At 46.1% G+C, this 25,406-nt stretch overlaps 2 protein-coding genes across 2 annotated transcripts; both read right to left on the minus strand.

Moving 5' to 3' along the window:
• Nucleotides 1-1,297: 1,297 nt before the first annotated feature.
• DPH7 (diphthamide biosynthesis 7) lies at nucleotides 1,298-10,120 on the minus strand. The gene is made up of 9 exons (XM_074923924.1): nucleotides 9,893-10,120; nucleotides 9,385-9,521; nucleotides 8,860-8,947; nucleotides 8,049-8,143; nucleotides 6,213-6,379; nucleotides 5,628-5,700; nucleotides 4,766-4,831; nucleotides 4,393-4,565; nucleotides 1,298-3,346 (listed from the first exon to the last, which is right to left on the minus strand). The coding sequence occupies exons 1-9, from the start codon at nucleotides 10,028-10,030 to the stop codon at nucleotides 2,727-2,729; spliced, it is 1,557 nt and encodes a 518-aa protein (XP_074780025.1). The 5' UTR covers nucleotides 10,031-10,120; the 3' UTR covers nucleotides 1,298-2,726.
• A 3,547-nt stretch (nucleotides 10,121-13,667) lies between these two features.
• On the minus strand, nucleotides 13,668-25,096 carry ZMYND19 (zinc finger MYND-type containing 19). Its single transcript, XM_074923614.1, has 6 exons — nucleotides 24,981-25,096; nucleotides 24,665-24,724; nucleotides 23,123-23,229; nucleotides 17,967-18,107; nucleotides 16,836-17,016; nucleotides 13,668-15,783 (listed from the first exon to the last, which is right to left on the minus strand). Exons 1-6 carry the CDS (start codon nucleotides 25,029-25,031, stop codon nucleotides 15,640-15,642), a joined length of 684 nt encoding a protein of 227 aa, XP_074779715.1. The 5' UTR covers nucleotides 25,032-25,096; the 3' UTR covers nucleotides 13,668-15,639.
• Nucleotides 25,097-25,406: the final 310 nt, after the last annotated feature.

A 25,406-nucleotide genomic window follows, 5' to 3' on the forward strand; every position in this document is an offset into this window, starting at 1 on the left:
GAAATTACAAGGTAACTTGTAGGTTTGAAACATATCTCAAGAATGGTTATTTTTGGACATACATTCCTAGAAGAGCAGTGCCTTGCTCCCTTGATGAAATTTTAATTTCATCAAATTAAATGGATACAAGTGACACTTCACATAGACAGTTGTGTGCAACTGTTTAAAACGCTAAATTCCATATGGTTTAAGTCATCAGAAATAACGTTTTCTCTGACACGTGCTGTACTTTTGAAGAAAATAATTCTTCTGTGAGACAGTTCCGTGTGGAGAGCATAGCCGTCCCAAGAGGTGCTTGGGGGGTTTCCCTGAGGTTTTCTAAACAGAAAGGTACTGCAATGCTTTAGAGAATTAAATTGCAATGAAAATGTTCACTGCTGGAGAAAAAGCATGTTTACTGCATTTTCTGTGAGCAGCCACTCTGTAACAAAGACTGACAGAAGAGTCCTTGAAGTGTTATTTGAAAATTACATATTTTCAGGGCTGGATAGGGCTGCGATGCGGGGACGGGACGTTGCACTGACTTGCTGTCTTAGAGCTACAGCCCCAAATAACTGCAAAGTTGTTGGCACACTGGCACAGAGGGTGTAACAATCACAACCATTGTTAGGGGTGAGGGAAGACACAGGTTTTCTACTTAAGTAAGCCCGACCTGCATTTTCACTTACCGTTCAGCTCATCAGAATGATGGTTATACAAGAGTGGTTGTTTTGTGCCTTCAGCTCTGGCTGCTGTGGGCAGAGGCGGTTTGCCCCTTCCTGTCAGAGGTGTCAGTTCCTTGGGCTCACGCTTCCCAGGAAGGACAATTCTGCAGTCGGTTACAGGGGGGTGGACGGGTGAGCACAAGGAGGAGACCCTGTACCCTCTGATGCTAATACCAGCCTGGTCTTGAACAAGTCGCGTGCTTTGCCTTCCCTGCAGACTCCTCATTTCTCAGAGCAATCCAAGGACTGACATGACGCATAAATCAAGTGCCCCAATCTAGTCGCATTCTGTGGCACCTCTCCAGCTTCCCTAACCTCAGACTCTTTCCTCTTAATCTCACCCAGCAATAAAAAAGCATTACACCCTTTTAAGACAGAGTCATAGTCCAGAGCCATGTGGCTACAGGGATACACCCTCAGTGTTCTCAATGAGGTGTGAGGAAAGGATTGTCCACTCTGGCTCCCCAAGAACATTCACCACCACCAAATGTCCTCAGAGAGACGGAGCCATTGCAGGACAGGGCAAAGGTCCTCAAGGACTAACTGCGAAACACTTCGTAAAACCAAAGCGACCAAGAAAGACAAATCACTTATACTGATTTTATTTTAGAAACATCCAAAAATAGGGTGGTTTTTTTAACAAAAGCTCTTGTTCACAATACTATTATGAATCTTCATGTAACAGTGCTCAAGAATGTTTTCTAAAATACACATTCACCCTTGAAAAAGGAGTTTTGAAGCAGTAAGATTATCTGCTGTACCTCGTTTTAGATGCAGCACTGTTACCTGTTGCTGGTGTTTCTTTCCCTCCAGACAACTAATTCTTTAGGACCATCAAAGAGAAACCATACAAGCTAAAAGTTACTTACCTAGTTTAAGCTGGTTTTTTGTTTCTAGGAAGATAATAGAGAATGTTCCAGAAACCGTGTTTTGCTGATATTTCACAGTGAAAAAGAAAGCTAATGGAGCAACCATGAGAAATTCCGCAGCCATTCCTGGAGGTAGTTAGGGCAATGTTGGTAAGATTTTGGTTTCTGTATGTACTCATTTTGAACTTAAAAAAGATGTCAGGAAACACTGCTTGTACTTTTTGGAGTTTTGATCTTAAAGCTGTTCACCTTTAAGAAACTGAAAGATCTTGACTTTGGACCTAAATGTATCTCACTATGGAGAGTAGAAAACATGAGTTTGATACCAAGAGGCTAGGGGGGGGGGGGGGGGGGTGTCATGTGGCACTGAAACATAGCAGGGCTCACTACACAATTTATGCTGAACCAGGTTGTGCTTAGCTTGGAGAGTGATAAAGTGAGATCGCAACCAGATGATGAGTCTGATGTAGGCTTAGGCTGTGCAGATACACCAGAATCCTTCCAAGAAAGGCCCTGCTCAGAACAAGCTTCCCATCACTGAACTGCTGTCTGTCATACTGGTCAGTCTGGATTTCCTTCTGAAAAAGAATCTCTCTCTACTAAAGATCACTATAAAGCACACTGCACTGTCAGTATCTGGACTGTCTTTGAGCATCTTCTCAAAGTACATACTAGTTTACAGATCACACAGCAAGCTACACACACAGCTAAGCCTCTACTCACAGGCTTTTCTGAGGCATTCAGGAAAACCTCTGATCACATACTGTGTTTGTCCACGCGTAGCAGCGCAGACAAGTCTGGTTTGTGATGGAAGGAAGAGACGGGCTTAACAGATCAGTTGTACAAATGCAAACCAGCCTTGAAGGGATTCAAATCTAAGGTACAAACAAGAAGCCTTTGAGAGGAAGGCTGTCCTACTTTGAACTAGTACATTAAGGGAAAACTAAATAAACGTGCCTGTGCTTGACCACATGCCTCAAAGCAAAGGCTTTTCTCAGTGCTGAAAATAAAACACCAGTAATTCCATCAGTATTGGCCTTAAAAGACTCACAAACTCAACAGTAAAACTGGAAAAGCCCAACAGAAGTTAGAACAGAAGCTCAGATGGTGCTCTCAGTACAGGAGTTTTCCTACCCCTCTCCCCTGGGGCTGGTCAATGCAAACTTTCAACTGTTCTTTCAGACGGAGATCTAGTACTTGGTGTCTCCGAAGGGGTCACCAGGCTCATCTCCCACTTCCAGACATGGAGGATATTGTCATAGAAAGAACAAGTTGCTACAATGCTCATTTCTTTCGGGCTGTCTAGAGACCTGGCAGAATCACCACTTCTGTCCGGGCCCATTCCGTTGGGTCTCTCAGCTCCCCAGTCAGAACCCCTGGCTGACTCAGGCTCTCCCCCTCGCTCAGGACCCTCAGCCAAATCTAAACCCTTTAAATCAGGACCCCTAACCAGGTCAGGATCCCCACGGAGCTTGGGAGCTGCCTCTGCTTTGGGCAGCAAGGCAGGGCCTTCGCTCTCCTCATCCAATATTACATCAAAAGTAGCTGTAGGAGACTCATAAATTATCTTCAGGTTTTGGACCTGCAAATTCAGTCTCTCGTCTCCTTCCTCTGATCTTCCCACAAGCTCCTCCAAAGAGTGGCACGCAGCAGCAGAGTCGTGTGTTGCAGTCAAGGAATCCCTTGGACAGAGCCTTGACCAGTCAGCCCCGTAGGCCAAGGAATTGTGCAAGACATAGGATGACAGGATGATACATTCCTCCATGTTTTCCGCTTAAAAAAAAAAAAGAAAGAAATGAGCAGAAATCAAGTTGCAAAATGGTTTGTTGCAGACTTCTCAAGCCATTCTAGCACTGGCTGTGCCCTTACTGCCTTCTTCACAACAGCGTTAAGCATTCTAGGAGAAACGAGGTACTGCCTCTCCTGACAATTTTTCAGCCACCTCTCGTTAGCCTGGATTTTCCCTGGTTCGGTAAGCAGACAGAAGAAGAGGGTTTAACATGCATGAGGCCTAAGGGCCTAATTATTCAAAATACCTAAAGAGGCTCAAGACAGACCAGACAGATCACACGGCAATCCCCACTGAGCCATAAATACAACTGGTGAGGTTGCCAGGCCAGGTTCTGGTCATTAACAAATTGTGGATGTGTTCTTCCCCTGAAGAGTCAAATTATTACTCTGATAGTAAATAGACATCAAGTTCCTCCTCTCCCTACATAGCAGAAATGTTATCCTCATTTCACAAGCTCTGGATCTGCCCAAGGCCTGGAGAAACCCAGGATAGCAACCATTTTATGCAAGATTCTATCTGTAATGTAAATGAAAACGGCTTTTAATCATGTAAATACCTTCTGATTCACATGGAAGGCTTATTCATGTTATTCTAGATTAACCAGATGGCAGAGCTCTTCCTTTCTGAGGCAACAGCCAATTCACCAGCAGGTCAGTAAGTTCTGCTGACAGTAAAGCACCGCCTGACATTCAGAAGAACCTCTCTGAACCATCAGGATGAACAAACTGGAACGGTCATGTCACCAGGTAATGCCTTCACACCAAAACGGGCTCTCCTCCCATGAAAAGAAATTACGAGATTTACACATGAATAATGACGGTGCCTTTGCACAACCCATCAGGCCAGCAGTGAGGATAGGTCTGGGAAAGCTGGAAGAGTTACCTCAAGTTGGAATAAAAGCCTACAGCTATTACCACCATCTAGATCTTTCTCACAAGCTCAGAGCTGGAGCTGCCCCGTTAACGTGGAGGCAGGAAAGGCGAGCAGCAGAGCAGCGCCAGAGCGTCTCCTGCCACTGACCACTCACCCATGCTTCCGCGGCAGTCAAGGATTTTGAAGCCACTCTGCATGCAGGCTGCCAACAGCACAAAATCACAGGTTGGGTGCCACTTCAACCTCCAAACTCCACCTTCAACGTGGGTGTCTGCCAGCGGCTGCTTCATGTTCCTGGTGTCCCACAACAGCACGTGCTCGTCATAGCTGGAGACATATCACAAATAAAGAGGCAGACAAGCAGCAAAGCTGATTCAGTGCAACAAGTACAGAAGAAAATTAGGAAAGATCGGATGCTCTTCACCACACTGAGTGTCTGAAGAGCCCGCACCTTGAGCAGCACTAGCGCATTGAGAATGACAGAGGAAGCTGGTCACACTGGTGAAGGGCAGCTGGAAGGGATTTACCTGCCAGTAGCCAGAAGATTCTCCCGGTGGGGACTGCACTGAATGCTGCACACACCCATTGAGTGTCTGCAAAAGAACAACAGACAGCAGAGGGAAGAGACAGCAATGTATGATTTCAGAAGCTATTCTTCCAAGAATTTCAAGAATTTGGGGTCCACGTAACTACAAGGTGTCTCAGGAAAGGAGAACAAGATGAAATCAAATTTCGGCCCAATGAAACACACAGGCAGAGTTCCAGCTACGCAGTCCAACAGCATTCCAGGGCAACAAATTCTACTCAAACAGTCTCTCAGCACAAACACCAACTGCTGTTCAGAGCCCGTAAGAATTTCAGCCCAACAACTCCATTCCCAAGAGACTTTACTCTCAACATTAATACTTCCATAGTAATAATCCCTGGTGTATTTTAAGGTTACATATAAAATTTGACTGAGAATTGAGTATATCTTGTTTGTTTTAATTGTATTCTAGAAGATATATTATGCCACCAGAAAAAAGATTACTTCAAATGAGTGAACAGTGGAGAATAAAATATTTTATAAAAAACGTTCCATAGTAAGATAATCAAATTTAAACACACATGTGTAAATCAGCATCCTTCTTTTAGAAAGATGTTACCACTATCTTCATGTGTGGAAGTGAGCTGTTGGTTTATTGTATTAGAGGACACAGAGAAGAAAGTTTTCACCTGAAATTGTCCTGATGAAAAAATCTAACAGAAGTCTCTATTCCCAGGGGGGGCAGAACAGGACCCCACCGTCACTGCATGTCTCTGAATTCTGTGGCTTGGGAAGGGGCATGGTAGCACCGTATCTTCACACACGACACGTGTAAGGTCCAGCTGCAGACCCAGCTTGCTTACCTCTTGCTGGTGAAAACAGGAGCCTCTGGACTGCACCTGGTGTCCCAGCCCTTCAGCAGGCTGTCATCTCCTCCTGCACAAAGGCAAACAGCGCTACCCTGAACACCGGCCGAAGGACCAGTGCAGGGCACTGAGGCAAAGCAGTTAATACAGAACTGATGCTTTTCAGCCCTAGGATCTCCTAGCAGACACATCAAACATCATTTGAGGCTCACAGTACTTGTCACCACCGAAGAGAGATGCATTAACAATAACCTCACTTTGCTAAGCAAAGAAATTTTGAAGAAAAAAAAGACTCTAGAAGATCTCTGCTCTCTTTTGCACACAAGAGATTAACATCTTTTTTGCCAATAACCAGCCAAAGTACAGTTTAAAAGGCATAGCTTCTTCTAATTAACTCCAACCACTTCCCCACTCCCCACAATCAAGAAGGCTTTTACCCCTAGCAGAGGCCCCAACTCTTTCAAGAGGTGTGATGCAAGCAGCACACCCAACCCTGGAAAGTAAAATCCCAAGGAACACACATCTCTAAACAAGGTGCCTGCTCCCCAACAGCCCCAAATGAGATTCCCAGCCCTTGCACACCTGAATACACAATATCGGTGTCCCAGTAATTAAAAGCAGCAATCCAGGCCTCAAATTTGTGAGCTTCCCACTGGTTCAGGACATGCACAGAAGGAGCAGATTCATCTATGGAGAAAAGATTCAACTTCCCCTCTGAATCACTGCTGATCACTCTCAAAGGACATCCGCTACAGTGGAGTACAGAGAAAATATTAAAACTTACTGAAACCTGTGTCTTAAGAAGCTGTTAAAGTAAAAAATAGCAGCCAAAGTATAGACAGATAACATAATACTATGTATGTTTGATTCAACTAAACATTGATAGAAACTGGTAGCACAGCGGAAGGAATGCACGCATTTGTACAGTTCTTTTTAGCTTCAGCCCATCCCATCTTAAAATCATCTGCACCAATTATCCCCATGCCCCGATCTCACACTGAGAGCAAACCCTCACACTCATGAGGGAAATAAAACCAGCCTTGGGTCTTTCTTTCTCCTAGATGCATAACTTGACTTCCCACATGCTTGAAACTACATCAATAAATAAATTCCATCTGAAAAGGGATTTTTTTTTTTCCTCGTAGTCAGACCAACAAGGACCTCCAAGAGTCTCTTCCCTCTTCTGGAGTAAGAAGAAATGTCTGTGATAACAGGGAAATAAAACATCTGAAGTGCTGGCTGATCCTGACCTTCCCTGCACTCTTCCTGTGGCACAGGGCAGTTGCAGTTTCTGGACACAATGTTCTTGGGGCACTGGCAAAAGGTTTTGCACAGATTTTCTGACATTCCCTGACATGAACTAGGTACCTTCTGTTTGGCTGCCTGCAACTGTAGGTACCCACTTGGTGGCTCTGGGTTCTTTCAATAGCTCTTACACTGTATGTTAGATACCAAATCGTACTGAATCTCCCCAATTTCCACACAAGAGGTAGGGTCTTCCCCCTCCTACAGAGATGTGAAGGCTGCACATTCAGCTTCTAGAAGGTGTTATTTGTCTCTCAAATGACAACAGTGACAGGTTTAAAGGAACCTTTCATCATGGCAATGATCATTTATCTTGAAGGGCAGAGACAAGGGGAAGAAGGAATGTAAGGGAGAAGAAAGTAGAACTGGGAATTCTACTAATTCATTAAAACAGCATGCGCAGAAACAGCTTTAATTAGCAAAAGCTACTAAATATTTGCCCTACAGCATTAAGCACAGGACTGCCTGATGCCCTCAGTTTCCAGCTTCACACCAAAGGCACCATTGTCTGTTTTGCACTTAACCTACAAAAAACATATACCCTACCTCTTTCAAGGTACAGCTCATTCATGTCATTTCATGCAGTGATGCCATTTCTGAAATCAAATGTATGAACATTTGAGAGAGGAAGAAGCCACTTCCAAATAAATTCTCTCCCGTTTCTCACTAACCTGTGTTCAGACTTCCTACACGTGCTATTATTAGCAGTTCTTAAGCAGCACTTCACACAAAAATTTCAGCCATTCTAAGAGCAGAGTTGGAGCCAGTGGATCCATCTGCATCCCATTCTGGTCTTTCCTTTTAGCAAAGGCAAGAGAAGACATGTCCCTGGGTCACCTGCTGCCACTCGCCATAGCACCACCTCACATCTGTTGTTGGTTTAGTCTCTGCTCTTGTTACAGTGGCCACGGAATGTGTTCTTGTTCCTTTGTTACCCTTGCTCTGGGAATAGTAACTCCTAGAGAAGGTGCAGGGAGACAGCTGGGATCTAGAAAGCCTTAAGCTGCCTCACAAAAAGCCACCAAAGATTCACTCATCAAAGTCTTCAACTTATGCGTGAAATCTGTTCCACACACGTAACCTGCAATACTAGCCTTTATCTCCCATCCTCACCATTGCTCTCGTCCTGTGGACCAGTCTAAAGACAAGGCCAGACGCTGTGCACCGAGATCGACCCTGAAGCATGGCTCCAGCATGCAGCTGTTCTTCTACTGGAAAGAAAAGGAATGGGTTAAGACTGGGAAGACAGCAGGTACATAACACCACTTGTACTGCCTACCCCTACCACAGGTGTTTTCCAGAGACTGATGAGCATATCAGGGTCCCACACTAAAGAGATTAAACATCCCATAGCAACACACAATTGCTAGTACTAGCTGAAGTGCATACACAGGATTCCCACTCTCCTGTTTCCCATTGCCCACCAAATCCCCCTTAAACTTTGCTTCTTCTCAGTGAGTGATGAAGTGCAGAAGCAATGACCTGACTGTTGAATTGTTATAGTCTGGCTTCCTCTTTCTGTGGGAATAGCTTGATTACTCCCTTCTCTTACCAACCAAAAAAAAAACCACTCTCCAAAATTTGTTTTTAATAATTTTGCACCTTCTACTGTGTTTATCACCTAGTCCATACTCTCAAGTGACAGTTTCCAAGGTTTGCTTCTGCTCCCCTCATGCCTCTCATCTCCTACTCTGCAAGTGGGTAGAGCCCAGCCAGTCCCTCTGGTGCCATGAATAGATTTGTAGGATTCATGAGAAACATTACCAGAAGACAAAAGAAGTGTTTAAAAAGCTAAGCATATTGAGGAAAACATGGAAACTATACAGATTTCCTACAAGTCTCTGAACACCACTAATAAATCCAGAGATGTACTAAATCCAGGTTAAACACAGCTTCCGCAGCAGTGGGTGTTACAGCCACCTACCTCGCTTCCAGTCAGGTGGCAAAACTCCACAGCGCCCGTCGAGTTTGCAATGCCAACCATGGGATGTTCTGCAACAGGAACATGGCACCTAAAAGATCAAGTTAAACGAGGCTTAAACATCCATCTTTCTTGGATTTAAGGAGGAGGTCATAACTTGTATTCCAGGACACACAAGGAAACAGTATTTGACAAAAAATATCTCATGATGAAAATCTAAGGCTCCTCAGGTTCCCACAAACCTGCATGGAGGAGATTATATATAGGGTAAAACTACTAAATATTATTATATAAACAAAAGCGGTCTACAGCCACAGAGCAGCCGCTCATAAGTGAGCTGAACAGTGTAACACAAAAACAAGCACAGTCTTTGCTCACTGGAACAAACCAGAGAATACTTCCCTCCAATAATTCAGGGACAGCTTAGTTAGTAAATGTTATTGTTGCTGCCACACCAACAGCCAAAAAAGATCCCCAGCACACCAGAGCGGGCCGCTGTGACTCCCCGCCCCGGCGGGCCGGCGTTACCATTTGATGTCCAGGATGGCGGCAGTGTCAATCCTCTGGATTTCTGTCAGCGGGATGTAAGGCTGCTCCTCGTTGTAGTGATACAGGTAGAGGCGTCCAGTCCGGTCACAGGCCCCATTGCTTCCTCGGGAGTCAGTCTACATCAAAAATCGGGAAGAAAAGCGCAGGTTCAGCAGCGTTTCCACCTCCCCCAGGCCTCTCCCCACCCGCCATCTGGCCAGGGGCAGGCGCAGGGCTGAGGGCTCCCACCCGTCAAGCCCCTCCCTTGCGGGGTTCAAGCCGCCACAGCCCCCGCAGAGCCGCGCTCGCCAGCGGGGCCCCTCAGCCCCACACGCTGCGGCCACCCCAAGCCCACCCGGCGGGGCCGGGGCGGCCGCGGGGACACCCGAGGCGGCCGCGAAACCTTCGCCCCCCCCCGCCCCCGGGCCCGGCTGAGGCGGCCGGCGAGGGGCGGGAAACCCCCGCCGAGAGGGGCAGGGGGGAGCCAGGCCGGGGCGGGCGGGCTCACCGCGGCGGGCGGGCGGAGGTGGTAGGTGCCGCAGGCCAGGATGCTGTGCCAGCCCTCCACCGGGCACCACTCCACCGCGTCCGCGCTGAACTCCGTGTCCACCACCTGCAGCGTCCGCGTCCGGCACGGCGCCGCCATCTCAGGGCGGGCTCATGCTGCGCGGGGCGGCCGGACGGCTCCGGGGAGGCCGCGCCGCCGCGCAGCGGAACCGCCGCCCGTCTGCTTCCCGGTCAGGGGCGGCGCGGGGCGGGGCGGGCCCGGCGGGCGGTTCTGCCCGGGCCCGCAGAGCCCGCCGCCTCCTCGGGCTGCCGCTGCCCGGCCTGGGAGAGGAGCCCGGTGGCGCGGGCGGGGCTCGTTGGCACAAGCAGCTCGGGGACGTGCTGGGCTTCGGCCGTAACCGCCCTCGGATGGGGCTTCTGTCATTAACTTCTCTTTCCTGCACCCGCCGCATCCAGCGGAAAGGGGTCTGCAGCTCAAACACGTGGTAGGTGAAGAACTGCTGCTCATCACAGAGAAAATCAGCATCGGTACTCCCCTGGCGTCCTCCCGCAAAGACCTTCCTCATACCCCCGTCACTCATCTCTCCCAGGGCGGAGATGTACCCGGGGTAGCTGTGCTTTTGAAGCTCTTCTGGACCACGGAGGGATCATGCTCCTGAGCCCTCCCCAGGACAGAGGGTGAGAAGGGCACACTCGGGAGGGAGTTCACAGCCAGTTCACGCCCTGGTGCTGGTCTCTGCCCTCACGTCCTTTCCCTGATCCTGCTTTGCTGCTGTCCCCCAAGCAGAAATTTCTGCAGGACTGTGTTTCACAACCCAAAGGTCTCATTGCGTGAAAACAGCCAGCTAAGGGCTCATCTTCTGGTGTTTTCCCATAAGCAACAATACATTCATTGACACCAAATTTCATCTACCAGCCTGTCTCGTAAGATCCTTCTGCAATTCTTCACTCATCCTTTATTATACTATTACACCGAATAACCTCATCAGTGGATGTTGTCACCTTCCTGATTCATTACTTTTTCCCAATTATTTTTTAATATATTAGGCATCCAACTGTTGACTTCTCTCCGCCAAAAAACCCCACCTCCCTTTAACTCTTTTTACCTGTCTTTTAACCAGTTGTTTGTCTATGTGATATTCCCCCTTTTCTCATAGCAGCCTTTTTCCTTGAAAGTCATGATCAAGGGGATTTTGGAAGTTCAGGCAGACTCTACCCACCAATCCCCTTTATCCCCTGCTTGTTGATGCAATTAAAACAATTCCACGGGAGTTCAGAAGCTCAACTTCCTGTACAAAACCTGTGTTGACTCCTCCCCAGTATTTAGCCATTGGTGCAACATCTATGAATTTGCTAAGTGCAAGAGCCACGTTCACCTGGTTGTAGTTGCCACTTCTGCCCTGAAACTCATTTCAGAAGCTGCTGTCACAATCGCTGTGAGTACTGAGGGAGAGGTCACCATTCCAGCTGGTAGCTCAGCTTATTCAACCTTGAGCTCCCTTAGAGCCTGTAGGTGGCACCGGCTGGTCCTGGCAACTTGTAACTGCTCATTTCATCTGAACTTTAATCTCTCCTAAAAGCACTTCAGTTTTAAACAGATCCCTGGTTGAGCTCTCCATATGGAAGTATTTCTGTGTGAACTCCCACAGCTCTTTCAGAGCAAACACATATGCAAACAATCCACTTTATTTTTTTTTTCTACTGGGACTTTATCTTCAGGTCAGACTTTCCCTTTACTGTGCATCACATCTATTGACTCTGGCAGTCTCCCCACCTCTGCTTTTTCAAAATTATTTGTGCAAGTTTTATGACTTGAACATTTGGTTTCGTTTGCTTTTTTTTTTCTTCTCTCACATTTCACCTGCCAAATCTTACTCTTTCTCTCTTCTACACTTGGATACAAGTTCAAATCAAAGGATTTCTTCTTACACTACTAGCATCCCACACACTGCTTGTTTGATCACAACAATCTCCTTTTGTCCTCTTTCAATTGTTTTGATGGGTGGTAAACACAAGCTCCTAGCCCCAATGTGGTGTCTTACACTCTCTCCATGTCACCTGCAAGCATTTAAGCCTTTCAGCTGCCCCTTTTACCTTCACCAGTTTTATTTAAAATCACTACCACAGAGAAAAAGTTGGAAGTATAATCCTATGGGTGTATTAAACACTCAAATACCAAAAGGTAAACACCGAGCCCTGTAATACATTATGTTTCAGATCTTGTTCCTTAAGTCAGCCATGGTTTTTATCCGTTTGAATTGACTTTTGAATGTTTAGGATTGGTAATACCACCCTACTTCGATGTGAAGGAGAGCAGCAGGGGGAAAGTATCAACACTTGATGCTATGTTTACACAGTGAGTGCACCCCTCTGTTACAACCAGCATCGGTAACACTGCAGGTTCCTGACGAGCTGGATTTGCCACTTCACAACTGGCAGAAATCTTCCTCCAGACTCTCCCCAAGGGTCTGGAAGCACATGGGGTCCTCCTAGAACTGGCTTACACCAGACAGATGTTCACGCACTCCTGGTGACTCAGGATGAACCAGCATGACCCACCAGCAGGAATTCTTTCAGGCCCAGACATCCCCACCAGCTGCACAAGATGCCACGTGCATTCACAAGGACACGGCAGCACAGGCAGTGGCAAAGCCGAGCCAGAAGGACTGCACTGGCCCAAACAGCCAAATTCTGTCTCCCAAAAGCACATGGACCAGCATTGAGGAGCCTGCCAGGCATCACAGCTTAGCGAAAGTTGGCTGTACAACAGGCTGTGGAGGTGCACAATACTGCTCATTCTCTCTCCCTGTACTCTTCATAGCCCAGCAACTGACATTTTTCCCCTGAAGTCCTCTGGAGCTCCTCTTCCAAACAGATGTTCCTATCTAGGAAACCTGACTCATTAAGCCTTATTTTGGTCCACAGGTGAATCAGGGGTGTGTACAGAAAGTACTCCATGCTTCAGAGATGCAAGGAATTAAAGGTATAGATACAGTCTTTTTTCCCTGGAGGAAATATCTTAAATGGAGTGTATCTCAAAAAGTCAGCTTATTTACCAGTACTGCAAAGGCCTGCTCCAAGATAAAGGACCATGTACTCTAACCCTGTGCTTTTTAAATACATGTCTATATGAGAATACCCATCTCAAGCTGGTTTCTTTAAGTGGGGAAAGGAGGCCCTATACAAGAGCTTCATCCTCTGAAAAAACTTATATGAAGCAGAGCAGCAATGTCCCAGTGTAACTGTTTTTTTCTGACACCTTAGAAAAAGGGAAGATCTCTAAGTCAAAAAGATCTTCTGCCAGAACCATTGATCACAACTTCCCACACCAATCAGGAAAAACTGTTCTGCAGGCAGTGACATGCTTACTGCAGTCCCCAGGATCTATCTAGGAGCCGCAATTGCTGCAGCTACTTCTCTCCTCTGGCACAAGGACAGTCTGGAGTCAAAGGTTACACACCGAGTCAGAACCTGTTATTTCACCAAGCCCTTCTAGGATGTCCAGGCAACTTGTTTCTTTTCATTCCGTTGGTGGTCTAACAGACCAGCGGGCGTCCTCCCTCCCCACCTGCTTCACCCTCTCCTCATGTCCCTGTCCCCATTCCCATCCCTCCCACATTCACTGGATCAGGATTGCCCTAAGTGGCACTATCTTACTTTTGCAGACTCTTTAGCTTGGGTCTCACCCCTCCTTCATTCCCTTCCTCTGCTGTTCAAGGGGAATCCACCTGTTGCCCCATTGATAACTTTGTCTGCAGTCTACCTCCATCCTCTTTTCTCACTGCAGCAACATCACAAACATCAGGACTAACCATTTTCCCTGCTCAGTGCTGCAGAAGTGTTTAAACGCTCTTAAGACTGCACCTCAGTTTGCTAAACATGGTTAATGGTAATACAATGGGAAACTGCCATGAGAAATAGCAGCCTTTTAAAAAGGCAAGAAAAAAAGAGTCAATATTTCTGCTCTGTTTCAATGGATTACCTCAAATTAAAAAAAAATCTTCCTTATGTTCCATTTTATATTCATCAAAAACTGTACAGTTCATTTAAAGCAAATAATTGAATGTTTCCTTAAAAAAAATATCACCCATTACAGGAAAATCTGATTAGGTCCTGCTTGATTTCTTCATACTTAAGGGCACCTTAGACTGCCTAAACAGAAAAGTTACACTATAACCATGATTTAAGAGTTGCAGCTTGACAGTGTGCCTACCAAGTGAACTTCCAGCAGGAAGCTTCAGAAGTTCTTTGATATCTCCTAAGATGCTTAAAGCCAAAGTACGAAAACCCACCCAAATACTAATAATTAAGAACTTCCTGTGCAGATATTAGAAACATAATATAATATTGGAAGTCCACAGCAGTTCAATTTTCTAGCAAATTGAATACAAGTAAGACCAACATTGCAACATGAAGTGGCAAAGTGAATCCTGATTGAAAAATTAAAATTAACGGCTTTTACAAAAAAATTTTAAACACCTGTATTTCACTAAGCACTCCGAGAAAGGCTCTGCATTAAGCATTCAGCAGCTCATTCTTCTAGTGTGAAGCAAGACTAACACCTGACACTAAATTATCCATTTAGCTCCTCAGAAAACTCAGCTGATATTCCTTATATTTCTAAGGCAAAAATGAAAAAATTTTCAGCTTATGCATGACAAAATGTCTGAAAAGAAAAACAAGCGTGTACTTGGCAAGTCAAATCCTCCTCCCATATTATTTTTACTCATTACTACATTAAAAAAATCAAAAGGTGATTCTTGGATTGATGGCATCTCTTTAAAAAAATGAATAAATAACTCAAATTACCAAATATTAGATCATTTAAACATATCTGCACATCACTATAGTATTTGCTATGCTTACGGGGAAGCCACGAGGGCAACCACATCCACACACAGCTGACTACCTGAGCTTCCCTACAACTACTTTATATACAAAGGTTTCATAACAAGAAAGCTAATTCAACTTCCTAAAAATACAGGTTGCTTAAAGCACAATCTCCAGCAGCCCTTCTCTGAAGGCAGCGACATGCTGTAGCTTGCCTGTATGCACAGATCCCAGATGGTCCCCTACACTCTGCTCCAGTTTCTGGTGCACTGGTTCCTACTGAGTGGGTATTGCCAACGTCCAAGTGTGACTGTGCTCTGAAAGCAGCTGGAAGGGAACGGGAGAAAGCTAGAGAGTAGACAATGATTCATTCCAACCTTTACTTTGTTTGCCCCTTTTTTTTTTTTTTTTTTTTTTAAATAAAACTTCCATGCAGAGTTCTCCAGAGTACCTGCTGATGTCAGAGCCTGCCTTCTGGCCTTGGCACTGGCAGAGATACTTCTAGCCACATGGAAGGAAAAGCTTTTGCTACATGACTTTTTTTTTTTTTAAGCTTTTAGGCCAACAATGTGTCCTCATCTGAACATTACAGTTAATGAGTCCTATCAAGAATTTCTAACAAAAACTGTACATGAGTTTACAAACGTATTAACATATAAATAATGAGAAGCTTCCTGCCTGGAGCCTCCACAGTAGTCTTTTGCTTGAGAATATAATACTGGAAGGGTAGACCCAATCCCTTTCCACAGCACCAGTCAGAGCTGGCTTAGTCCAGTCAGCCATTCTGCTCAAGCATCACAGGGTTTTTTCTTCTTCAGTGCCTCTGGCTTCAATAAGCAGTCTGTCATTACTGTGCAAAAGCAAGAGTCCAATGCCTTTGAGAAGGAATCCTGCTGCTAAGAGGCCTGTGCCACCCGGTCATCGTTCTGGTCCAAGCTCTTGCTGGAAGGTCCGTTTCTTCTCCCGACAGTGTTTCTTGTGAGCAGGCCAATCTTTCTGCTGGCATTGTGACCCACAGTACCTCGCTACCTGGCATCGGCCACAAATGTTGAATTCACGTAACTAGGAGGAACACAAGACAGCATTAGCGAGCCTGCTCAGTGCCAAGGAGCACCCTTACATCACTTCCCAAGGAGGTTTATGTTCAGGCCTTCTGGGCCTAGCACAGATATGAACATCCCACCATGAGTGTCAGAGGATCAAAAGGTTTCAAAGCGATTGCATTTGTTTGATTTTGCAGTTGCTCTTGCAGAATGGGCTTAACAGACAAAATATTTGAGTGTTTCATATTTGTTCTCACAACACTACTGTTTGGTCAACTTAAGTTCTGTTTTCAACTACAAACATCTTAAATTCAGAAATGATTAGGAGGGCTGCACAAGCTCAGCCATTGCCAAAGTTGCAGTTATCCAGGAAGCTTTCATATGCAGACCCAAATGAAAGGTAAAGCTCTCACTTTTTCAAAAAGAGAGCATTTAAGACCGTTTTTGCAGACGTTCCCTTCCCCAAAGGAAAGTGGAACATAATGATTTTAGCCTTCTCAGCATTTGTTATCACAAGAAAAGCCCTTCTTATTCACAGCTGAGGGCATCTGTCTGACAAAGAGGCACAGCCCTGGCACATCTCATTCTCTGACTACATATGTTGCTTCATTTCATCTACCTACAGTGAAGAATGAGCTTTCCTCCCAGTTCTCCCCTGAAAAAAGGCCAAATTCACCCTATTCTCATCAAAGGTTAAGCATGTTATTTTTTGATTTCACTACTGCCCAAAACATCTTACAATGCTTTCTTCTGTCTCAGCTGCTTGCTCATTCCAGCTCTGGGTCCCTAGAGGAATGCTTCCACCTGTATTTTCATACACTCCACAGAAATCACACTCCTCCCAGTAAATCACTAGGTCATTTACTATTCCAATTCAAAACCGCATTCTCTCAAACAGAAAATTATCATAGGGCCTGAAGATTCATGCCACAGAAAACCCGGGTTAAAAAGAATTATCACTTTTATCAACTGAATGGCACGTGTAAAGCTTTACATTTTAAGACACAAATCCCTGGACACACACAGTGGCCTAATCCATCACATGCTTACTTTCAGTTCTTTTGAACACACCTGTTTTTCAATCATTGTGCATGGGGGGTAGTGACATTCATAATATGTGCATGAGTTCTCCTCCTCCTCCACAACATCCCCGTTAGCGTTGTAGTATCGTGTTACATTCAGTACAGGAAACTGCTCTTCTATAGGATCTGTAGGAAGCTGTTGGATTGCCAGCCAGTACAGACTTTGTTCCCTGTAAAAAACAAGTGCAAATTTGGTCCATAAATTCATAGTAAGTGTATAGGGAAATTAAGTAAGTAGGATTAACACTGTATTTGGCCTGTAAACTTAAAGACTACACATACTCCTCATACATTGCATACTTTTAGGGTTATTTTAGCCTAAATGAAAAAAAAAGTTTAAAAGTATCTACCAAGAAACACTGACATCACACAAAATTATTTTTCTGTAAATGACAAAGTTGAGCATCATTGTCATTCAGTACATCTTCTCAATCAGCTTAACAAGCTCTGAACATCCCTATCTTACGGGTGCTGCAAGCGTTTCAAAAGTGTGATGTTCAGTCTATGGGTCTTCACCAAAAATGAACATGCCCACATTACATCACAGATTAACCAAATCCATCCTGACATTAAGAGTTTGATGTACTTTGATTAGCATTAGTGCAACATGGCAGGTAGAAAGTTCCCACAACCTACTAGTGGAAAGGTGATGGAAGCTGATCCCAGGAACTCATTCTGGTTTCAACCCAAATACACAATTACCAGTGTAATCAGTTTGCAGCTGCCAGCTTTTACAGGTTGTGTTAGAATTTCGGTGCCTGAGAGTGAGAGCCACAAGCCAGTAGAATCTGCAGGCTTAGTTCAGCGTGCCCAGATGCCATCACTCAAGTGGAAGGGGATGCAGGGCTCCTGTTTCACTGTGGTGACAACACCTGGCCCAGCAGGACCTCCGCGTACAATGTCGTGGGGTTAGTTGGTCCCCTCACAGCCAGCACGAACGGTAAGCGTTAACTCCGTTCACCAGGTGAGGAAGCCAAGACATACAGTGATGTGTAAGTAACCCAAGGTCAAATAAAAAAAGGCTCTGCCAAGATGAAAATCACTAAAGGATGGAGACAAGAATTTAAGACCATTTCTTTTTTTTTTTTTAATAGCAACCCCCTGCCAGATACGGACGTACCTTTGTTTACTGGAGATTTCTTCAGCTTTGGGTTTCCACCCCCAAGGAACGAGGCGCAGATTGTCTAGGCGGTTGTCCACTGTCACTGAATTCAGATGTACCACCTGAAATCCAGGAGCAATCCCTCCCCGATGTCTCTCCCTGGAGGAGACAAAAACAACTGGAAGGTCAGTGATGAACAAGACTCCACAGCTAAAAAGCAAATAACCACACTAATTCCAGAAGATATGCTGCATTCGAGCCTGCTGTCACTGAAACTGTTGCAATAAAACTTGAGCTGCCAACAGACCACAGTGGTGACTTCAGATATATTAACTCCCAGAAGAGACAGACTTGTTCCAGGAGGTTATTTCCATTATAAATGAGTTGAATCAAAAGACATAATTGCAAGCATATTGTAAAGAAAATTCCAGGCACTGCTACTCCAGTTACTACAAGAGCATCTATGTAATTCTTGTGTTCCACAGAACAGACTTGAAACACTCCAATACTGTTTTATTATTTTAATAGGAAATTCTATCAGACACATTTATGCAAGTTTGGCGCTGGTATGAAGTCAGAGAGTTTGGTATTTATGAAGAAATGTCTCTTAACCAACAGAACAGGAGCTTCACCAAGTATGCAAATACTTCTTAGACTCTAATTGCATGTTAACACATAGAAAGTCTGCAATGGCTCCACAGTTGACCAAGAGACACCTGAAACTTGCTCAAAACCAAAGCAGAACTACTGGCGAGGAGGATGGCTGCACAGTAAGTTCTATTGCCATTCTTCCCTATTGCCTGTTTTCATTTTCCACTCCACATTCTTCTAATCTCTCCTTTATTTCATGAAGTATCAAGTTCACTGTCAAGCACTGTTATGCCTGGACAAGTTTCCATATCACTTCCTGCAGGAATCCACATCCCACCTGAAATGTAAGGCTTGGACAGAAGTTGTGTCTCGGTATGTTTGCTATGCTGTGACTAATTTCACAGCACACAGAGAACAAACTGGCAGCAACCAAGGACAATGTAAAACTGAGAGCACTGCTTGAGGGTTACCCAGCATTTCCTTCTAGGGGACGGTTCCAGCAGCTACTTACACAAGTCTAGTTTGGATGCTGCCTCCTGCTCACCATTTCCCGAACATTTCAGTTCAAATGGCTCATCCAATTTTGAAGGTATAATTTGCCCAAGTTAAAAAATTCAAACTTTTGCCCTTTACAAAGCTCTAACATTATCCAGCAGAAGTGGGAAATTCATTTCAATATGACTGACAGTGAAAAATGTAATCTTCTGTTTTGTCAAAATCTATCTAGGTATGGTTAAATTATATACCTTGGGGGAAAGAAAAACACTTGCAATTCACATATGCCCCAAAACTTACACAACCCACGCTCTAGTCAGAAGGCAAAGCAAGTCTTCCTGTAGCAGCAGCCCTGCATGAGAAAAGAGTGTGGAGTGTCCTGCTAGGGGGTCTTTTGGGCCTCCACAGAACAAGGAGAAGCTCTACCCTTTGAAGGTTAAAGGAATAAACTCCTTCTTTTGAAAAAAAACAAACCAACCAAACCAAACAAAACCAAACAAACTATGGAAAGGAGTCTGCTGAAAGGCTCTAAAAAAGAAAAGCTACTTTTGAGTTGTCAGAGCTACCCGAGGGTCTTGGCAAAGGAAATCAGGAACCCTGAGGGGTAGAAGTGGGAACCCAGGAGGTACATGGACCTGAATGAAGGTGAACATCAGTCAGATACAGAGACGGGGAAGGAGTCAAGGTTCTCTGAGACCAGGACAAAGTGTCAACAAGAGAGATGGGATAGATATGAACAAGGAATCTGGGAGAAGGAGGAAACAGAAGTTCAAAGCAAGAGCAAACTGTGCAGGGACAGGAGGAGAAAGGGAGCAGGGGAATCTAAGACCAAGTTAATAAATATTTTTGAAATGGATTAGATAAGTTTAAGAAAGGTTGAAGTCAGGGAAGAATTACAAGACTGCTCATGACACCAGGAAGTCACAACAGAGTAGCACCTACTACTGCTCCTTATGAAGTCTAGATCAGCACCCACAACCCCCACAAGCAAATATTGATAAAATTCACCAGCACAGCGAGCCCATTTAGCTCACTTTGTAAAAATACACATTTATCTACATTGTTGTCAGTTATTCTAGTACCTCAAGTGACAAAGGTCTTACAGTAAGCGTGGAAATGGCCTCGCTGATGACTGGTCAAAGTGCTAAAACACCACCACTTGACTGAGAGGCCAGAATTAGCACTGGCAAATTCACGATGGTCCCTTTTCTCCATACAGTCAAGGAACCTCTGAACACACAAGCACACGCTACTCCCTTCCCTAGACCTATGCTTCAAAAGTGTGTGGCATGGACCATCTCCACACGTTAATCAGAAATGTGCAGGGAAGGACAAGCTCACAGAAGAACCTGCCTTCTCCCTTGCAGAAGGGAACAGAGAAGAGCGAGCCTTGCTTCTACCTCCCCCACCACACCAGAGTTCCTACAAGATGTCAGGAAAAACACTTGAACCAAAACTTTTCAGCGAATTAACTGGATACTGTTCCTTTTGTATTTCAAAAGCTCACTTGAGAAGTGAGGCCTGTAATAAAAGTGCCAAGCACAGACAGCAGCAATTCAAGTCAACAGGAGCCATAACTGAGCAGATTATAGGCAGCATGATGGTAAGTGCTCTAAAAAAAAAAAAAAAAAAAAAAGAAATCGGGTCTTAGATGTCTTTTTGAACATGCAGCTAGTGATACTTATGAGTAATCTCCTGATGCTGCTGTTCCTCAGGGAACATCACTACACCAAGCCAAATTACAGCAAGCTGGGATTTCTATACAGGGAACAGGGCGAGAAGATGACAGACTTATTCTGCAGGTCCCGAGCCAGAGACATTCAACTCCTGCTCTGGAGGAGCTAACAGTCCACCCTGAAAACACAGCAAGCACAAGAGGGGCTGCAAGAAGTTTTTCCTGAAAGAATATTTACACCTAACACGGATATTTTTCAAATCTTGGTTCCCATTTAGTACATCAGTTCATGCTCTGCAGAGGTCGGCAGGAGAAGGTCCCTGTCATTGCTGCAGCTTTGGTCGTTACCAGCTTCCTATTTTGAGGGCCGTACCACATGAACAATGATACCTGCTTAGCAAAATTTAAAAATAAAGATTAAAAAATTTAACACTGTTTTACTTGCAATAGCATCCAACACATGCCTAATCACTTCATCTGAAACCAGAAATGCACAATCAGGTTAGCTTTTTCAGAGGGAGTTGATATTTAGGGCATGTTCAGTTAAATTATATTCCTGTACCTGCAGGATTTCAAGTTCTTTGTTTTTAATTAACCCAGGGAGTAAGGCATGCACTGGAAAGAATAATGACTGCTACTGCCATCTCTCCTGTCTTTCCAAGGCTCCAAAACCTTCAGTGTTACTCCCTCTTGCAAAGGGAAGACCCTGCCACTAAAATAGATTTCCATTTTTTTTCAGAGCAGTCCCCAGTGCAGGCAAGCAGAACTGAGCCATGTGCCTATTCTGAGTAGGAGGAGCAGTAACTCTACATAGGACCTGTAGCCAAAAGACTTTCTGAAGACATTAGGAGACTCAGTCACAAAGGTATACCAACCTGCCTTCTGTTAGCTTGTAATTAAAGATCACAGCAAAATGTACACCCTCGAAAGGATCAAGCTGAATTTACAGAAACAGCTGAAATATTTTGTATTTTCTAGCTGAAGAATTTGGCTTTGCAACTTCAGGACGGCAGCTCTCCTTGTCCGACAGTTTACACGCCGCCTTTGTGACTTTCAAACACACAAAATCTCAAGATTTTTTTAACACCAGTGCACGCTAGAGTGACACAATTTGAATCACCTAACTGAATCTGATAGAATTATTTCCTAATTTAAGTAAAACAAACCAGAAGAGGCAATGACTGGGCTGTGTAATAAGCAAACAGCTGGACAATCATCATCTACACAGCCTTCAACAGTCAGCTGGAATAATTTTCAGGTGCTGTTTAGTGCTACTTACAGGCAACAATTATTACTGTATGAGGTTCACAGTTAGCAGTAGCTGACAGTGATTTACTCCACACACTGCAGCCAACTTCGTATTAATTTTCAAAGTTGTATTGCAACAAGATTAAACATTAACAGATGAAGGTTTAAATCCATATTTAATGAGCAGATTGTAAGTAATAACAATAGGCTCTGATATTCTTTCTGCCTCCCTCTCCTCATGTAGAGACTGGTTTGGGGAATAAAAAGTAACCTGGAACAATAAAGAAAGCACAGCTGTATTTTGGACACTGTGACTTCCAAGTACAGCTTATGGAACTGAATAGAAAACACGTTTAATTTATTTTAAAAAGTATTTTAAAATTGTCAGTACTAGGTTAACGGTTGGACTAGATGATCTTTGAGGTCCTTTCCAACCTAGTTGATTCTGTGAACAACGGTTCTCTTTAGCATACCCCATCTTTTCTACAAAACCATGAATATATCTAGAAAGCAATGTATTAGCTCACTGGATAAACTAATCTCTCACAAGCAAGTTAGTCTCTGAATCTAAACTGGCAGCTGTAAAGGCTATCAAGCAAAGATTCTTAGAATATGGAAAATAAGACGTAGCAGCTGATATGAAGCATCATCAGCATCACTTCAGGCAGCTTTCCAAAAGGCCAAACAAAAACCCCCACAGTATTATGTTATCAGAGGTTCCATCTCCCTCCAGTGCTCTGCCAGTTCTCACTGGTGCCAATAAAATGTACCTGATTATCATGGGACAAAAACAAAAAAAACAAGCCTCAAAAGGTTAGTCTTCACCTAACAAATGGAGCCAGTCCTTGCTCCCCCATTCCCAACTGAGCTTTTAGTAGCATTTCTCAGATTTAAAGTGCGTACTAGAGAAATACTCACCTATCGCTGTTTTCCCTGGGAATAACGTTTTTACAGAGGCTGAGCTACTTGGAGGCTCAGTGCAAAACAAAACCACTGTAAGATCTACAGGCACTCCCTGTACTGGGTTTCCAACTAAGCATAGCTGCAAGCCTCCTGAGAAGACTTAAAATACTACAGGCAGAGAAATAAACAGCATACAAGTTGGTGGCAGCAAACTCCACCTTAGTGAACCCTTCAAGTATTTCACTCTCCATATGATACCTACCAAAGCAGCTCATGCAGGAGTCGGCCGGATCCCCTTCCACGATTTTTGTCAAACGCATAAGCAAATATTTTAGCACCATTTCCATCAGCATCTACCTCCATTCGAGCCTAGAGAAAAGGGAAAGGCTGTGAGAACATCCAACACGGAGCAGCAGAGCACATGCTCCGCTAGGATACAGGAAGGACCCAATATTTAAGACTTGTCTCTTGGAGGTCACTTGACCTTAATGGAATTTGAGTTGTTTCAAACCTCCAAGAGGAACCAACCAGCTCTGCTATTGTTTATGAAGATGGGAAAGGGAAGAAAGGAGCCTGTGCACAGCAGGATTCCTGCCTGAACAGCAACCAGCCTGTAGGGCCAGGATCCATTCTCCACTCTGGTGCAGATTTTCTGTGCAGCCATCAGCAAGTCACCAAGGCTTTGTTTTCAGTGCTGCTTTTACACCAATTTAATTAGGGGTTGATAGTGAAAGGAGCGCTCCTGCCCTCTTTTCTCCACGCCACAAGGTTGTGTTGGCTCCAATGCTCATAGCCAGTACCAGGGACAAGTTCAGGACAGGGGCTCCCCGTCCACACTTAGGGCCACCTACCACAGAGCAGCAAACACGGTGTTTTCTGGTGGCACCACTGCCACAGCACTGCAACTCCTCAGAGTAGCTCTGAAGTACCCACCGTGCTGCAGGCACTAAGCAAGAGATGGTCCCTCCTCCAAGAAACCCTTTGTTTTAGAAGATACTTGTAATCAAGAATTCTTTCCCTTTCAAAAGCTTCGGCAGAATTCACTTACCCTCTTTCAGTGCATGTTAAGAGACAACATTTTTTTCTGGTCCTATAGTTAGTTACAATAAAAGTAGTTTTTCTCATCCAAGACTATGTGCAGGGTGAAAATTTTTAGTTTGCCAAACGAGGTAAGGCAAGACAAGTTATAAGTTCTCAAAAACACAGAAAGCTGAAAAAACCCCCCCACTACATAATAAGTGAATTTGTTTCAAACTAACCCTAGTTTACAATGAAAACCCAGAACTTTTCCTGCTGGAAATCATTCACATTGATATTTCGATAATTTCAAACTTTTCTTTCCCTCCCCAAAGCAGGGCACTTAGGGGGCACAACGCTTCCATAAGCAGTTTTATTTAAGCATGTCACACAGAAAGGAAAAAAAAAAACCCTTCAGCAAGAGATAGCAATTACCTCCAAGCCCCGGGATCGCCGCACACCGGCCCCACCGCAAAGCCCCCGCAGGCACCCCCGGCCCGAGAGGCAACGGCAAAAGGGCCCCGGTGCCCGCGTGAGGCGGCGGGGGGGGGAAGCGGGGGGGTAGCGGCCGGTTCGCGGGGTACAGCGGAACGGGATTCGGTATCGCGCGTGAGGAAATCGGCAAAATAAAGCAACTAGCGCGGAGCAGCGGCAGAGCCGGGCAGCACCGGCGGGACGGGGCCACCGAGAAGCGGCATCGGGGCGGGGGGTGGGTGGGGGGGGCGGGGGAGAACCGGGGGGGGGGGCACCGGCGGGAAATTAGGGGTCAGGGGGCGCGGCCCCTCACCTCGAAGGAGTAGCTCTCCACCAGCGGGATGTCCTGCTCGTCGATCAGCGTGTACTTGGTCTGAAACACACCGCGGCCCCCGCCGTCAGCGCGGCCGCTCGGCCCGGCCCGGCCCTCCCCTCCCGGCGGCACCGGCCGGACCGCCCGCGCCTCCCACGCCCCCAGCGCAGCCCCCGCCAGCGCCGCTCCCGGCCGGACCCCGAGCCCCGAGCCCCGGCCCCGCCACCCCGCTCCGCCCGGCGCGGCCGAGCCCGGCCCGTTCCGCCCGGCCGCGCCCCCCCGGCGCCCTCAGGCCGCGGCCGCGGCGCGCGCTCACCTTGCCGGCCACCCGGCCGAGCCGCACGATCCCCAGCTTGAAGTCGGTCATGGCGGGGCCGGGCCGGGCCGGGGCCGCCGCCGCCCGCGCTCGCCCCTCCGAGCCCGCCGGCGGGAGCCGCCGCCGCTGCCACGCGCCGCCGCCTCGCGCACACCCGGGATGGGGGGGGCGGGGGGAGGGGGGCGGGGCGCCGCACCACCTCCCACCCGCCGCCGCCCGGCCAATGGCGGCCCGCGCCGCCCGCGCGTCGCTCCTACTACGCCGCAGGCTCGTCCAATGGGCGGGCGGCGCGGCGCAGGGTCACGTGGGGAAGCGGGGGCCGCGCGCGGGCGCGGGCGCGGGAGCGGGCTGCGGGCGGGAGAGGGAGGCGCGGGCGGTGACGTCACGTTCGCGGGAAGCTTTGTGCCGCCAACACGGGAGAGCGCG

The sequence above is a fragment of the Athene noctua genome, chromosome 20 (genome assembly GCF_965140245.1).
Source record: "Athene noctua chromosome 20, bAthNoc1.hap1.1, whole genome shotgun sequence".
Classification (NCBI taxonomy): domain Eukaryota; kingdom Metazoa; phylum Chordata; class Aves; order Strigiformes; family Strigidae; genus Athene; species Athene noctua.

Excerpts from the sequence above, each read along its gene's own strand:
- DPH7 (XM_074923924.1), bottom strand. The coding sequence starts at position 10,030 with ATGGCGGCGCCGTGCCGGACGCGGACGCTGCAGGTGGTGGACACGGAG. Across the intron at positions 8,144-8,859 it reads GCCACCTGACTGGAAGCGAG|AAGAACAGCTGCATGCTGGA; the intron begins GTAGGTGGCTGT and ends TCTTTCCAGTAG. Across the intron at positions 6,380-8,048 it reads TCCACAGGACGAGAGCAATG|CGGATGTCCTTTGAGAGTGA; the intron begins GTGAGGATGGGA and ends ACTCCACTGTAG.
- ZMYND19 (XM_074923614.1), bottom strand. The coding sequence starts at position 25,031 with ATGACCGACTTCAAGCTGGGGATCGTGCGGCTCGGCCGGGTGGCCGGC. Across the intron at positions 18,108-23,122 it reads CTCCTGCATGAGCTGCTTTG|GGAGAGACATCGGGGAGGGA; the intron begins GTAGGTATCATA and ends TGTCTCCTCCAG. Across the intron at positions 15,784-16,835 it reads GCACAATGATTGAAAAACAG|TTACGTGAATTCAACATTTG; the intron begins GTGTGTTCAAAA and ends TGTTCCTCCTAG.